At 46.2% G+C, this 16200-nt stretch overlaps 1 protein-coding gene across 7 annotated transcripts in view; it reads left to right on the top strand.

Annotated features, from left to right (window-relative positions):
- Nucleotides 1-3764: 3764 nt before the first annotated feature.
- Nucleotides 3765-16200, top strand: part of LOC147607163 (uncharacterized) — a 175801-nt gene continuing 163365 nt past the window's right edge. For 5 of the 7 annotated variants that reach the window (XM_086791550.1, XM_086791546.1, XM_086791547.1 and 2 more), the window contains exon 1: nucleotides 3765-3901. Coding sequence is in view for 2 of the 7 variants with exons in the window: in XM_086791548.1 (XP_086647674.1) it covers nucleotides 3867-3901 (35 nt within the window). In the remaining 5 variants the exon portion in view is untranslated. The remainder of the gene's footprint in view (nucleotides 3902-16200) is intronic. The other 2 variants (XM_086791548.1, XM_086791549.1) reach the window with 2 other exon arrangements.

The following is a 16200-nucleotide window of genomic DNA, read 5'->3' as shown; positions in this document are numbered from 1 at the left end:
CGCCCTCGCTAGTCCGGCGTGATGAAGGAACTTCTACATCGCCCTCCCAAGCGGCCACCAACAAGCATACGATGGACACACTATGCTGGGTCCATGCCGAGTGTTTCTGTTCTCAACAAGCATTTTTAGAAGGCATCCATACCTCACAAGGAACCATCCAAGATTTTGCGATGGTTTCTCAAATTTAGCAAAGGAGTTGGTGAATTCTATGACTAAATACATGTAGAGGCAAAATGAGCAGGTCACGGCCTCGCAGTCATCCATTCCTAGCTAGAGCTGGCCTTATATAGATAGTGTCAGGACCTTCTGAATGCAAACGACAAACTGCAAGCCTCACTCATAGACCGAGAAGCCAACCTAGCAGAAGCCATGAATGTTGTTGATCAACTCTGCAAGCTCAATTCCGGGAAGCTAAGGAAGACTGCACGTTAGCTAAGGCATAATGCTCCCTAGCTTGGAGGGAAGCCAACGAAATGCAACACACTACTCATGTCGCCCAGGAGAGTTGGGAGAACATCCATGCCACCTTCCAAGTTATAGAAGAAACGCTGGCACGGAAGGAGGAGCAACCATGGGCCACTGAAGAGAGAGGTAGGCAAGAGCAGCCAACAGCTCTGAAGCAAGCATCAGTCATCACCGAACATAAAGTAGATACCTTGATGGATGCTACCAGCTCCCTGCCCTAGCACGACCAAGGAGGCTCCACCGCACCACCAGCGCAACACCCACCCACCTTTGGAACCCGACAACACCCACCCACCTTTGGAACCCGACAACACCCTCCCACCTTTGGAACCCGACAACACCCTCCTATCACCCCCACACTCCATGCCAAATTGACTTCCGGGGTTAGCTTTCTGTCCCAAGTCTCGTCCCTGACCACCCTTCCCTTGTTTCCTCCACCATACGCCACTGCTCCTCACATATCCTCGCCACCTCCTTTTTTAACGGCATCTTCACCCCTGGGTTGGGCTCGCTCTAACACTCCCCCAAGATAAGTTTCTTCATGATCAACATGCCAACCTGCCCTGTTTGATGCCTCACTCTATACACAACCCTCTTCATGACCACCCCTCCACTCTAGGAACCCTGAACCCAATAGGCCCCTCTTGATATTCCCCTGGAGGAAGGGGAAATCCTCTCACAGCCACCACAAGACCAAGAGGAGGTGAATCCCTCACTCAATCCCCTTAATTGGCATGACGCTCTGGATCGCACTGAGTTCAACCAAGCCATTCGGATCCTGCTTGGTCGCCAACTACAACTGGAGCACCTTACCAAAGTAACGGATCGTATGGACATCAATGTCCTACGACTCTACATTGATGCCAAGCAGGATGCCTTGAAGAAGTAGCACTCGTGAAGGTAGTGAGGAGGATACACGAGGCCCAACCTAGGCACAAGGCCCATCACCTTCGATCTCATGGGAGAACAACTTGTTTGGAGATGCCCCTTTCTTTTGAAACCACACATCTGGCTGGAGTATTGCAAGCGCCGCGATCTGCACCAACTCAACGTACTTCCCCATCCACCGACGATGGACATGGGACCTGTTCCAATAAGAGCAGCACAATAGAATTCAAAGATTCAGTTTAACTTCCATGGTTTAGTCCCCTCCCTTCCGGTAGTGCTTACATTGAAGATATCATGATTGCCAGGATGAAAGCCTTCAATGCCAAATACGAGCAAGTGCCAGATCTGGCCATCATTGCAACCATCAGGTTCTTCAACCTCATCATCACCTTGTTGGTTGGTCGAGTTTCCCACCTAGCAGCATCACTAAACTATGATGAAGGCGACCAAGGGCTTGCTTTCGACATTAACAAGGGACCCACCCTCATGCAGCTCTTTGGGTACTACGAACGAATCTAATATATGCCAGCCTGGCGCCTCCAAACATTCGAAGATATGATGGAGACGATCTGCTGGACCAGCTACAAAGTCTTCCACCGCTCTCCCCAGTACCCCAAATCGTGGTACAACTTCGTTTGCACCTACTCCCTATATTACCACCTTTAAGCTTCATCGTTGATTCTGAGGATGGAATCGAATCGAGCTTATAAGATGTGTAATGTTGGCTACTATGAGCTAGAAAACCTAAGGGTACATAGAGCTAGATAATTAGTTTTAGGCCACCAATTGTCAAATGGGTGGTTGGCCATTGTAAAAAGCGAGCTCTTGTATATAAGTGACTTAAAGAAATATGAAAGGATACAATCCCATTATCACATTTGAGTTTTCTCTTCTCTTTCTCTTGCTCTCTTGTGTTGTGATGGTGGTGAGCTTGTTTGCTTATGCATGCTTGCATGCTTGATTGTGTGTGTGCTTGTAGATATTATACTCTCCATCTCCTCTCCATTCCCTTCTCCTCTATCTCTCTCTCTCCCTCTCTTCCTCCTTTTGCACACATGAAGGTATTAAGGTAGAGGTTGAGCTTTCCATAGCTCCTTCCCTCTTTGCTCTCTACCTAGCACATGGAAGCTCCACTTGAGTGGCACAAGTGGTGGTGGAGTGAGCCCTTAGCAGCTTCATATCGAGGAGTTAACTTTGATAGGGTTGGCTAAGTGCATGCCCTTGAAGACTGACCCTTGCATCTTCACTTCTTCTCTCCTTATGCAAGGTGAGTGTTCATTTTGGTGAACATCAAGTCATCCACTTGCAGCTCTTTCCATCGGTTACCTACTTCTAGCATTTTTACTAGAATCAACGACACATTCCAACAACTTGGGTGGATGGCGCCACGAGATTGGCAATTAGTAGAAAATGTAAAGTAATCACACCTTACTAATTATCGTGAATGATGCACCTACCATGCGATGACTACATGTATAAACATGTAACTCTAGGATTGATAGAGGGATATTTTTTAATGAATCACAGTGTTAGTGTTTTGCTCTTCATGTTCTATAATGCCTCTTAAGTCGTCTTACTCATTGTCTCTCTCATGCCACATTCTAGTCTTGGGCGCATGATAAGCATATGGTCTTATTAGAGTTGTGTGAGTGCATACTGGAGAGGGGCAGTGTGGCCACAAGTCTTGCTAGTCAAGTAGCAACTCCTAAGGGCATACTACCATAGAGTGAACTCCTGACACACACTGGTGTCACAAGTGTGCTAGGTAGCAAGGTCTGCTACTACAAAGACTAGGGATGTTTTGGATTTGCTACATGTTGATGATGTGTAGGCTAATCCATATTGGATTGCTCCCTTTGATGCACTAAGGGTTCTGATTTTGTTTAGGCAATTTACGGGATGTGGGCCTTGCTATAGAACCCTCTAGCTTTATTGATTAGTGAGTGTGCATGTCAAAAGTTGTATGTTGAGAGGGTAGAAGGGCTTGTATTATCACATCATAGAAAAGGAAGCACGACTCATGTGGATGTGAATGAGTTTCCTCACATAGTCTAACTTGCCATCACATACGAAAAGAGAGTTGTTTGCGTGCTTGTTAACCCTAACTTGCCCCGATGTGACAAATTAAGAGACATGACCATTGTCGTGCATAGGGTTATGCATCGTATTTAGCGATAGGCGAGGGGACTAGGTAATTAATTTGGCAATTCCAAAGGAGGAGAAATAATGCTCAGTTTAATATGATTTTCAAAATAGGAATATCGATTGATACCCTAATATGATTTTCAAAATAGGAATATCGATTGATACCCGGAAGAAAAATGTGCTTCCGTGCTTTCCAATAATATTAACATTTCCCAAGTTAAGAAAAAACACTCTTAAACCTGACCTTATGAAAAGACTATATATATATTTGATTGGCTCCTAATTTTCTTTTTTAGATTTTTTTAAATGGTCTGATATACTCGCTAAGGCCGGGCGGATGGCTATTTAAATGACTGAGAAACGGATGGATGACGACGAGTGCGACGCAAGCCTGTGAAATTGGGTATGTCAACATGTCGTTTTTGTGTTGTTTGTGTGGGACTGCCTCACATAACCAAATATGTCTAGTTTCTTGTTAGAGTCGAGCGATTGAACTTGCTGGATGCATCTCCATCATGTAAAGAAGGTGTGAGGTGTGTAATAAGCTCATTTCAATCTGCATCCCCACAAGAAGGAAAAAATTATGTTCTTACCCTAAGAGAGGCTGACCTGGGCAATTCTCACTTACAGGGCATGATCGAATCCCTATGACCTTGTCCTCAGCGCCCTATTTACAACTAATTTTTTTGGCATCTTTACCTCTTACGATGCCACTCAGACTTTGGAATCACCTCTACTTCAAGAAGGAACTTGATGTGAACTTGACTGAACTAATTGGGTCCCATTCGACACATTAAGTGATTGTAATAGGTACATTGACAGATCCATTAAGAGTGTTGCTAAGATTTGCACAGAGTCCCCCACCCACAATCTAGGCAACATGGAGACACCATTTAAAACTCATAGAGAGATGGAAGCTATCTCAAGATTCCACTGCAAAATGGAAGTGGTGGTCAGCTCAAAGTTCATTTCTCCTAACTATTCACTTTTGCATGGGGTGCTCAGATTCCAACAGCCACCACAGGGACGGCTGAATGCGGAGAACCACTGACCAGAGGTCTCCCCCCCTTAAAACATGCACAAGGATGTGGGAGGCCTCCCTCTCCTCCACTTAGCTTTACAACCCTTGCATATCGAATTATGCTGCTAGGACAGACGAAACTACTAAAGACCGCCGGCGGTCAACCCCAACGAACAGCAAGTAGCACAAGGCCACTAGGCATCCACACACTTTTTTATTACAGTGAAACCACTGTCTCATTAGGAAAAAAGGAATATACATTCATAGCTGTTCCAAATAAGGACAGCTACTACTCAAATCAGAAACAGTGGGAAAACACTTCTAATTGTTGGAAGGTTAGTCCCCCGATTTCATGAGAATCTTTGAGGGACTAGAAAAGGGCTCTCTGGAAATAAACAAACAATTGGATAGAATCTCTAGAGAAGAGCAACTGATAAGAGCAACTTGTAAGCCTTACCTGTAGACAAATTGGCAAATGATACAGGAGTATATCGTGCAAGTTGCCTATCAAAACGCCAATCTTGAATTCTCAGTGATTAGGCATCCACACACACACAGCTATGCCAACACGTCCACTAGGTCCGGCACTCATAATAGGCACTGATACCATGCTTAGATTCCAACAGCCACCGTTGAGTGTGAAGACCACTAGTCAGAGGTCTCCCCTCCCTTAAAATCATACCATAGATGTTCCTATGAGTAAATTATGAGCATGGCACCTTCGGTAACACTTGCAGTTTGTCCCCCTGGCCTTAATGCTGGATTGTAACTATATCCGTACACCTCTCCCAGTATCTCCTCTTGGTCAAAGTGTCTGGGTATTGGCATTAATGTTTTCTTGGTCAGAGGCTGCCATTGCATCATGTGTCCTTGTGTTGGCAAGGTGGTCCTTTCAAGGCATGAAGTGTGTCTTGCAAGATTGCAGCAAGGTAATACATTATTGGGCTGTTGCCCTCCATTTATGCTTCCACATTACGGGTGATGAGGTCCAGACCTCTTTGAAGTTTGGCTTGGCTTTACCGGCCTGTAAATCTTGCACCTCCTTCTGCACAATATCACTACATCCATTTTTTTGCATTAATTTCACCTTTTTGTCTCCATATGTTGTGGATACATTCCCTGTATTTTTATTCTTGAAACCAGTGAAGACATGAGAGAGTACTTGGCTTCTGTTCTCTTCTCTAAGGAAGACACGAGAGAGTACTTGGCTTCTTTTCTTCTTGCTCTTACAGAGCACATGTGCTTCTTTGTATTCGCAGCTGCTGGTTTTTTACTAGCAAGAGATGAACTATACGCAGGGTAGATGTCAATAGCAAAGTGTTTATCAGATGGCAGAAATGGAGGGTTGAACAGAGGGAAGTTTGAAGAACTAGGGGTCAGTATGGAACCAGGAGTGGTGGACTAATGCGACTTAGAAAAGAAAGAACAAAGAATAATGGTCAGATTGAATGATGGAGGTGACGACTTGATTATTAATGTTAGTAAAGGAGGCAACAAGATTAGATGAACAATAGATTTTCACAAGTTTGGCTCTTAAGATGAAGAGAATTTTGTGTGTCAGGTAAGTCTTGAGAGAAGGAAATGTCAAAAAAAAATGATGGCCAACAAGAAGGGGCCAACTTTTTTTTTTTCTCTAACAATTTGTCCTACATTTCTAAACTTATCACTAATATGTTCCACCATGTTAAAGTCACCAGCAAGAGGGATAAACCTATTGATTTTGGGGAGGGAGGACTACAGCTGGGATGTTGTACTGTGAGGGTGTTAGAAGTCATCTCCTGTCTATTTGTATACACCAGGGCCTCTGTTGTGGGTGTGCCCGCCCGTATATCATTTTTCCACACTCCCCGTATTTTTCCCCTATTTTTCCCATTTTTTTCTAGTGGCTGGAGGGCTGCCAGGTAATGCCAGGAGCACTCTGAAGCTGGCCGACTGCATCTGTATCAGTCGTGGGCTGTAGGAGTGCTGGCCAACTTGATTTGCTCAGGCGTAGGCATCTGGAGCTGGCCGACTGCTATTTTCAGCAGTCGTGGGTTTTTATTCAGTCGTGGACACTTTCTAGAGCTGGCCGACTGCCCTCATGGGATTGTATATATTGCCCCTCATCCTCCTCCACTTTCTCATTCAATATTTTCGGGATCTTGTGTATAGAGAAGAGTTTACACACATCTCTCTGTGTTTCTTGTGCTGATTATTTTCTGCAGTCTACTTGCTCTTGTCTACCCAAGTTTGGATATCAAGATCGTGTAATGATTGTGGCGAGAAAGGCCACTACTGGAGGAAGTGCCCCAAGCGGACAGGGAAGAGTGCTGATTCCTCAGCCTTAGCTGCGAAGACTCCGGCATTTGTGCACTTGGAGATGGTGGACTCTGATGCTTCATCATCTTCGAGCGAGGAGGCAGTTGGCTTCACCGCAAAGGATACCCGAGAATGGATTCTCGACAGTGGTGCTTCCAGGCACATGACTCCATCCCGTGACTTCTTCCTGGATCTGAAACGATAGTCAGGTCGTATCTTTATTGGCGATAACTCCACTATTCCGATTCATAGTGAGGGCCGGATGGAGATTATTCCCGACGGCAAGGGGGGCAAGCATGCTTCCCGTGTTCTTTATGTCCCTGCTCTGGGCTTTCATCTTTTGTCAGTGCATGAGGTATGCAAGACTGGCTTTCGGGTGGAATTTGAGGAGCATTCAGTTGCTCTAAGGGACCGTGAGACAGGCAAAGTTGTTTGGGAAGGCGGTGTGGAGAATGGCATCTACAAGCTCTCTGCACTCTCCTCATTGACAGGCTCTCAGGTCGGAGATTTGTGGCACTTTCGTTTTGGCCACTTAAATGTGGATGCTTTGCGGCGCGCCTTCCAGGACCAGATGGTGGTTGGCTTGCCAGATGTTGGTAGTAGGCAAGGACGCTGCAGTTCTTGCATACGTGGTAAGCAGCACAGGGAATCCTTTCCGAAGCAGGCTTCCAGGTGGGCTTCGAAACCTTTGGAGTTGATTCACACTGACTTGTGTGGACCACAGCAGATACCATCCTTGGGAGGATCTCTCTACTTCATGCTGCTTGTTGATGATTGTACCAGATTCACGTGGGTCTACTTTCTTTCACAGAAGAACCAGGCTTTTGCTCGGTTCAAGGATTGGCACGTGATGGTGGAGAAAGAGTCTGGATTTCAGGTCAAGACTCTCAGGGCTGACAAAGGAGGTGAATTCTCCTCGACTGTATTTTTCCGGTTTTGTGCAGATCATGGCATCAAGAGGGAATTGGCCAATACCGGATCGCCTTCGGAGAATGGAGTTGTTGAACGTAAGAACAGGACTGTGGTGGAGATGGCGAGGACCATGCTGGAGCATCGTGATCTTCCTCGTCCACTTTGGGGTGAGGCTGTGGCAACAGCTGTCCATACCATTAACCGCTCTCCGACGACTTCTGTACCCCATATGACTCCATTTGAGGCATATTTTGGCAGGAAACCCGATGTCTCGCACTTCCGTGTCTTTGGGAGTGACGCGTATGTACATATTCCGAAGAAACAGAGGGGGAAGCTTGACTCCAAGTCCCGCAAGCTGGTATTTGTGGGGTATAACTCTCTTTCCAAGGGATACAGGTTGTATGACCCAGAGAGGAACGAGATTGTTGTCAGCCGGGATGTGGTCTTTGACGAGCATGTTCTAGCATCCACCGTCGAGGAGCCGCCACTTCTTGGAGATCCAGAGGAGTTTGATGATGATTCCCAGTCTACCACTCCAGTTGATCCACCTCAGTCATCACAGGAGGTTGAGCCCGCAGCTAGAGTTGAGCCCCCGCGATCACAGGAGGCTCCACGATCTGTTCGAGTACCTAGGTGGTTGTTAGACACCCTTCGGGAGTCAGGTGTCACGGAGCTACCCTCCGAGTGGACCACAGAGGACGGCCCTCGAAGATCACATCAAGTCCGAGATAAAAGCAACACGGCGGAGCTTCGTCAGGTGAACTATGCTCTTATGTCTCGTATCATGCGGGATAAAGAGCCCACTTCCGTAAAGGAAGCCCTTTCACAGGATACTTGGAGGGAAGCCATGCAGGTGGAACTTGACGCCATCGAGAAGAACAACACTTGGGAGTTGGTACCGAGGCCGTCGAAGCGGTCAGTCATTGGTGTCAAATGGGTCTTTAAGACCAAGTACGCGGCTGATGGGTCGGTGGACAAACACAAAGCCAGGCTCGTGGCTAAGGGTTATGCTCAGCGGCCAGGCATCGACTACGAGGATACCTTTGCACCGACAGCGCGGATGACCACGATTCGGACCGTTCTTGCCCTTGCTTCTTCTCAGAGGTGGCCCGTGTACCAGATGGATGTAAAATCAGCGTTCCTTAATGGTGACCTGCAGGAGGAGGTGTACGTTGAGCAACCTCCAGGCTTTATTGTTCCAGGATCGGAAGGGATGGTTTACAGGTTACGTAAGGCCTTGTATGGTCTTAAGCAGGCTCCCAGGGCTTGGAATCAGAAGATTGATTCCTTCTTCATTCGGACTGGATTTCAGAGATCGGTTGCAGATCCGAACCTGTATCTCTTTCGGGAACGCGGCATGGTCACACTCATCATCCTGTATGTGGATGATCTCATTCTCACCGGCGGTCATGTGGAGCACATTGGAGTGACGAATGCTGCCTTGTCAAAGGAGTTTGAGATGACCGACTTAGGCTTACTCCACTTCTTCTTGGGATTGGAGATCTGGCAGACCCAGAGGGGGTTTTTCGTCTCTCAGCAGCGGTATGTTCATGAGTTGCTTGAGGCCTTTGGGATGGAGAACTGCAAGCCTATTACTTCGCTGATGGACCCGAACACAAAGTTAACCATTACAGATCCTTGTGAGCCGGTTGATGCCTCGCAGTACCGGAAGTTGGTTGGTTCATTGATCTGGTTGCTGAACACCAGATTGGACTTGAGCTTCTCCATGGGGCTGTTGAGCTCTTTTATGCAGACGCCATTGAAGACTCATTGGGACGCAGGATTGCGGATCTTGCGGTATCTGCAGAGTACGAAGGATCTGGGACTCTTTTACACAGGAGGGAATGGAGTCAAGCTCCAAGGTTGGAGTGACTCAGATTGGGGAGGAGATCCAGACACGAGGAGATCTACTTCAGGATACACTTTTACCCTCGGCTCAGGAGCAGTTTCTTGGAGCAGCAAGAAGCAGCCAACTATTGCCCTTTCTTCGACAGAGGCAGAGTATCGGGCTGCTTGTGGTGCTGCTTGTGAGGTTGTATGGCTGCGGAGGCTGCTAGGCGAGATGGGGTTTCCACAGAGGGAGCCCACAGTCATCCAGTGTGATAACCAGAGTTGTATAGCTATTGCTCGGAACCCGGTTTTCCATGCCCGGACCAAGCATATAGAGATACAGTATCACTTTGTACGTGAGAGATCTTGGCGGGTGACATCTTGCTACTTTATTGTTCGACGGAGGACAATGCGGCGGACCTCTTCACGAAGTCTCTACCTCAAGCTACGCTCAGGCGGCACTCCAGCTCCTTGGGGTTGGTTACACAGCCAGGAGCTGAGAGGGGGTGTTAGAAGTCATCTCCTGTCTATTTGTATACACCAGGGCCTCTGTTGTGGGTGTGCCCGCCCGTATATCATTTTTCCACACTCCCCGTATTTTTTCCCTATTTTTTCCATTTTTTTCTAGTGGCTGGAGGGCTGCCAGGTGATGCCAGGAGCACTCTGAAGCTGGCCGACTGCATCTGTATCAGTCGTGGGCTGTAGGAGTGCTGGCCGACTTGATTTGCTCAGGCGTAGGCATCTGGCCGACTGCTATTTTCAGCAGTCGTGGGTTTTTATTCAGTCGTGGACACTTTCTAGAGCTGGCCGACTGCCCTCATGGGATTGTATATATTGCCCCTCATCCTCCTCCACTTTCTCATTCAGTATTTTCGGGATCTTGTGTATAGAGAAGAGTTTACACACATCTCTCTGTGTTTCTTGTGCTGATTATTTTCTGCAGTCTACTTGCTCTTGTCTACCCAAGTTTGGATATCATTTCCGCTGCATATTCTGACAGGTGAGTCTATGAGAACTTGCAACATAGACGAACGGGGGAGAGAATCCCTACATGGGAGTGTGATACATTAGAGTTCTTCCATCTGGGATGGATCCGTAGAGCAGAGCTCCACTCTTATATTGTCAATGATTAGTGGTGAACCAAATGTAATCCTTCTTGAAAACACATCGTCTCCATGTGCTCATGTTCTCGCACCGTAAGTTCCTGCAAGGTAATGAAATTAGGGTGAATGTTTCTCTGAAAAAAGGAGGAATCTATAATACCAGTTCTAGAGGGGTGTGAGAACCCCTCGGTATTATAGGAGAGCATTTAAGGAGACTTAATCATTGATTTTCTTTGGCGGGTGCGGTGTGTGTATGTGTTCTCTTTAGTGCTAGTCTTCATCATGGTTGAGTCTATCCTTGTGTGTCTCCAAAGATCTTAATTATTCGTTTAATTAAACTACACAATGCCAAGTGGCATGGATGCAACAGCAATGATGTGATACGTGTGTTGTGATACATGTGCTGTACAGCAATGATGTGATACGTGTGCTGTGATACATGTGCTGTATACCACTGTGATTCGTTTGCTGTACACTATTGTAAGGCGGGAAGATGAGCCACCCTTTGGTATCTTCATTCCAAAAGAGAAGATTCCAAGTACAAAACTTTGTGGGCACTTGGTGACCTCCCCTCAATGATAGATTTCCAAGAAAAGAGAAACAAACAAATCAAACACTTTGATGAAGAATGAAATCTCCTCGCACTTGTTGAGGTATCAAGGTCAACTAGTCAAATATTGATGATGCGCCAAAATAATAGCTCCGCACTTACGCCACTAGAATGGTTGGTGAGATTATGGTTGATATGCCGCCAGTGGTTTACAGGCCATGTGAACCACATTAGTTTACTAGAGTTATGGCATAGTTATAACGCTAGCTCATATAGTCGGGTTCACATTATGGACCAACCTTGTATATTTTCAGTAAGAGAGTACTTTCTCTTATAGTTTGTATTCCTATCTTTATGTTATGGATGTAAAAAAGTAAGAAGATAGAAGAAAATTGTAACTTACGGAAGGCCGTGGGGTTTTGCAAAACACTTGACCATCGATGCAATTAAACACTGAAATTGGCCATAGCACTTAATCCACAGTACTGTAAAAGAGGGATTTGCACAGCTGACACGGCATAGATGTTAGAACATGAAGTCAAAGTGAGTGTTCTAGTGTGTCTAGAGTGAGTTTTATGTCTAGTCTTTGTGTGAGTGCCATGTGGCATATTGGGATTTATCCCATATACATGTGACACTTAGAGTGTGTGTGCCTACCCTATAAAGGCATTGTACTTTCTAGTCTTAAATATCAATCAACAATCAAGCTCTCTTGGCCTACATGTGAGTACTCTTGGTTATCATTGCTTTGCACTTGTATTGTCATTTCATTTCCATTTCATTCCGTTCCTGTGCCTTCATGTGGTATCAGAGCCACTGCTTCTTTGCTCCTAGAGATTGAGGAGAGGGAGGCCAAAAAGAGAAGCCATGCCATCTCTCTCTTTCTCTAAGTGCAACAGAGTATGCTCTCCTCCATCTTGAAGACAAGGCCATCTTCAGCTGCTGCCCGTCAATCTGCTCGTGCTGAAGCCCACGATTCTGCTCCAGCTGCTGCCTGCTCAGATTCTGCATGACCTGCTCCTACTGCCCGTGCTGAAGCTCTTTTCCTGTGCATACATGCTGCCCCTTATATCTCTGTTCAGCATCCTTCAACAGGCCGCCATTCTGCCCCTTCTTCAGGCTGCCCTATTGCTGCCTATCGACATGCAGCTGGTCGCCTCAATGATTCAGAAACTGCCGCTGCCCTGCTGCATCTGCATCACGATCTACTGAAAGAAGAGAAATTGCTGCCCACAATCTACCAATGCTCGTCATTTTCCTGCGCAACTCTGCATCTTGCTGACGGCCCCATCTCCTGCTGCTCCTATTCGTTTCAGTTCTGCGCACACCAGTTTCCATTCTGCTGCTCCAGCATCAGCTCCTCCTCACCATATCAATTTTCCTTGCTCCTGATATACCTACGTGCACCCTGCAGCGTGGAGAAGCTCTTCAGCGCATACAACTGCTGCACATTATTCTACTTCAGATCTGTCTGCCATGGAGTCTTTGAGATCGAGTACCTTTATTGAGAAGTTCACTGGTAAGAACTTTCCGACATGGCAAACAAAGTTGCGTCTTATCCTTATGAAAGACGGGGTGTGGAATGTTGTTTGTGGCAAGGATAAAAAGCCACAATCGGATGAGAAGAAAATTCTACACTGGGAGAATTTAAACGACAAAGCCCTTTCTCTCATTGGTTTGGGTTTGGGTGATGAAGTTATTCATCATCTTGACTTTGATTCCACTGCTCAAGAATTATGGGAGAAGTTTGAAGGTCTCTTTGGCAATAAGGTAATCAATTCTAAGGTCTTCCTCCGTCAAGAATTCTTCAAACTCCAGATGAAGCATGAGGACTCTCTTCTCGCTCATCTGAATCATATGGAGTCTCTCATCACTCAACTTGCTGCGTTGAAGGCCCCAGTTGGGGATGAAGACCAAGTCGCGGTGCTCCTCACGAGCATTGAAGAAATTCCTAAGTATCGGGAGATTATACCAGCATTAAGAGTGGCAAGCATGAGCTACCATGACATGGTTGCTATGCTTCTTGATCATGAAAGAAGGCATATTGATACTCCTGACGCCAATGCACTATTTTCTAAAGGGAGGTTTCCTAAAGGGAAAGGTAACTTCAAACCTTTCAAGTGCACTTACTGTGGAAAGCTTGGTCACACCGAAGATCGTTGCTTCCAGAAGCTGGCCAAACAACAATCTAAAGACCATGCCAACTTGGTTGGGACTATATCCAACGAAGACGAAGACGATGCAGACACCTCTACTCCAAATCATGCTCTCACTGCTCACATCCAAGATCTCTCTCTTGATGAAGAGGTCTATGCACCGGATGATCTTGACTTTGTTTTTTGAGTGTGTTGAAGGTACTCTGCCTTGGGAGTCCCCCTAAAATGAATGCAAATAAATCATGTGTGTTGAGTCAATAAAGGTTCACAGCCTTGGATTGTCCTCCTAAAATGTTGTAATCTTTCCTGTTTTTTCGTGTCTGACTCCCCACCATTCTGTTATGGAGTCAGGAGGGGGATGTATTGTGGAGTCATGTATTGGCTTTGATAGGATCTCAGGTTGCTCCAGTTGTCTAGACCTCTGAGTTGTTCATGCATCCATGCATGATGAGCCTCTGAGCCATGCTTGATGAGCCTCTGAGTCATTTGTACCATGCTCACTAGCCTCTGAGCCATGCTCACTTGCCTCTGAGATTGTGTGGGAACTATGTCTAGTTCTAACTTGGAGGTTGGTAGTCCGTCATTGCCATGTTCTGTTCTTGGCTCATTCCAGTAGTCTCTCACCTTGCCTTCATCGGGGGGTGTTAGAACATGAAGTCAAAGTGAGTGTTCTAGTGTGTCTAGAGTGAGTTTTATGTCTAGTCTTTGTGTGAGTGCCATGTGGCATATTGGGATTTATCCCATATACATGTGACACTTAGAGTGTGTGTGCCTACCCTATAAAGGCATTGTACTTTCTAGTCTTAAATATCAATCAACAATCAAGCTCTCTTGGCCTACATGTGAGTACTCTTGGTTATCATTGCTTTGCACTTGTATTGTCATTTCATTTCCATTTCATTCCGTTCCTGTGCCTTCAATAGAGGCCGGAATGGGCCTGTGAGAAAACAATATTTTTCCCAGCCCTAAAAGGGTCTTTTTTTGGGTATTTTATGATTTATTTGGGGTTTTTTGTCTTGGCTGCTGGCCTACACCTTTTAGGCTGACCGACCAGCACCCCCCCTCAGTATATATAGCCTTGCCTATCTTTCACCATTTATGTACCACTTCATTGTCATATCTGGTACCATTTGGCCACTACCCGGGACAACAGCCCACTCTCTGCTACAAGCCACCATGGGACAGCAGCCCTCTCTGCTATCATTTGCGTTTTATATCAGCAGACTTCAGGCTTACATCAGCGTTTCACATCAGGCTTACATCAGCATTTTCAGCCTGTCATCAACGCTTACATCTGGGCTGACATCAGAGTTTATCTTCAGCCTGTCATCAACGCTTACATCTGGGCTGACATCAGAGTTTATCTTCAGCCTGTCATCAGCGCTTACATCTGGGCTGACATCAGCGTTTATCTTTAGCCTTACATCAGCCTTACATCAGGGCTTACATCAGCGCTTTCATTAGGGCTCACATCAGTGCTTACATTAGCATGTCATCTGCGTTTTACCACAGCCCATGGGACAACAGCCCCCTTTGCTATACATAGAGCATATCAGCGTTTTTGCCTCAGCTCTCACGGACAAAAGGACCATATGTACGGAGATCAAAGAAAAAACACACAACATGAAATATGTGAGTGAATATATATATAAGAGTGAGTGCAAATATATACAAGAGCCCTCTGATGTGAGGTGACTCTGAGTAGAGACCAGTGCAGAAGTGGTCGATGACGAAGGCTCGCATTGATGTGAGGCAAAGCACTCCAAAAGTTGGTCGTGTCGAAGGCTCGCATCGGTGGGTGCAGAGGCACTCCGAGGTGGTAGTGGCAACGGAAGATGAGGTGATGCAGGCTCTAGTGACAAGGGTGCTCCTGTACCTAAGATGGTAGATGAAGAGCAGAGACGGCTGCCGTCCCAAGTGGTGGTTGTCTAATGACAAGGGTGTTGCAAGACCTGAGGGGTGCAAGCTTTGGTGACATGGGTGCTGTGTACCTGAAGGGTGCAAGCTCTGGTGACAAGGGTGCTCCGTACCTGAAGGATGCAAGCTCTAGTGCATAGTTGTCAGGTACGATACCGTACAGTTCGTACGATACGATACCGCACGGGAAAATACGGTACGATATAAATTTTTTTTCTTGTCGTACGATAAAATACGGTGTTTTAAAAAAATACTTATAAACTTAGGTATTTCCAAGTCCAATATGGAGTATTTTAGAAAGGAGGGAAGCATCATAGTACAAAGGAAGCTCGAACAGCCATAGATAAGCAAAAAAAAAACCATTCTCTCTCAAAAAATTTAATTTTTTAAGGAAAAAAATTTATTTTTGATTTTTTTTTCAAATATATATATATATTCTGAAAAAATCCGTACGAGTACGTGTGGTATCGTACAGTACGGTATTCCATACGATAAGGCACTGTACACCGTACGGAAACAACCCTGCTCTAGTGACAAGGGTGCTGCGTACCTTAGGGGTGGTGAGGAGCAGAGAGGGCTGCCGTCCCAAGTGGTGCAAGCTCTAGTGACACGGGTGCTATGTACCTGAAGTGGAAAAGGAGCAAAGAGGACTGCCATCCTGAGTGGTGCAAGCTCTGGTGACATGGGTGCTACGTACCTGATGTGATGTCGATGGTGAAGCTAAGCAGAGAGTGGGCTGCCGTCCGGATGGTATGATGTAGCAGAGAGTGGGCTGCTGTCCCAATGTTTTGCCCTCACAGGCCGACCCTTGCACCCCCCACTCCTCCACTTGGAGTATTTTATTACCCAAGGAGAAAATATCCCGTACAAGCTTTGAGGGCCTTACTCTCCCCACACAGGAGATGCTAGATTATC

The sequence above is a fragment of the Cibotium barometz genome, chromosome 56 (assembly GCF_041138505.1).
Source record: "Cibotium barometz isolate CiBa-2024 chromosome 56, ASM4113850v1, whole genome shotgun sequence".
NCBI classification, from domain to species: domain Eukaryota; kingdom Viridiplantae; phylum Streptophyta; class Polypodiopsida; order Cyatheales; family Cibotiaceae; genus Cibotium; species Cibotium barometz.
Note: the sequence above shows the minus strand (reverse complement) of the source record. Positions and strands in the feature narration are given on the sequence as shown.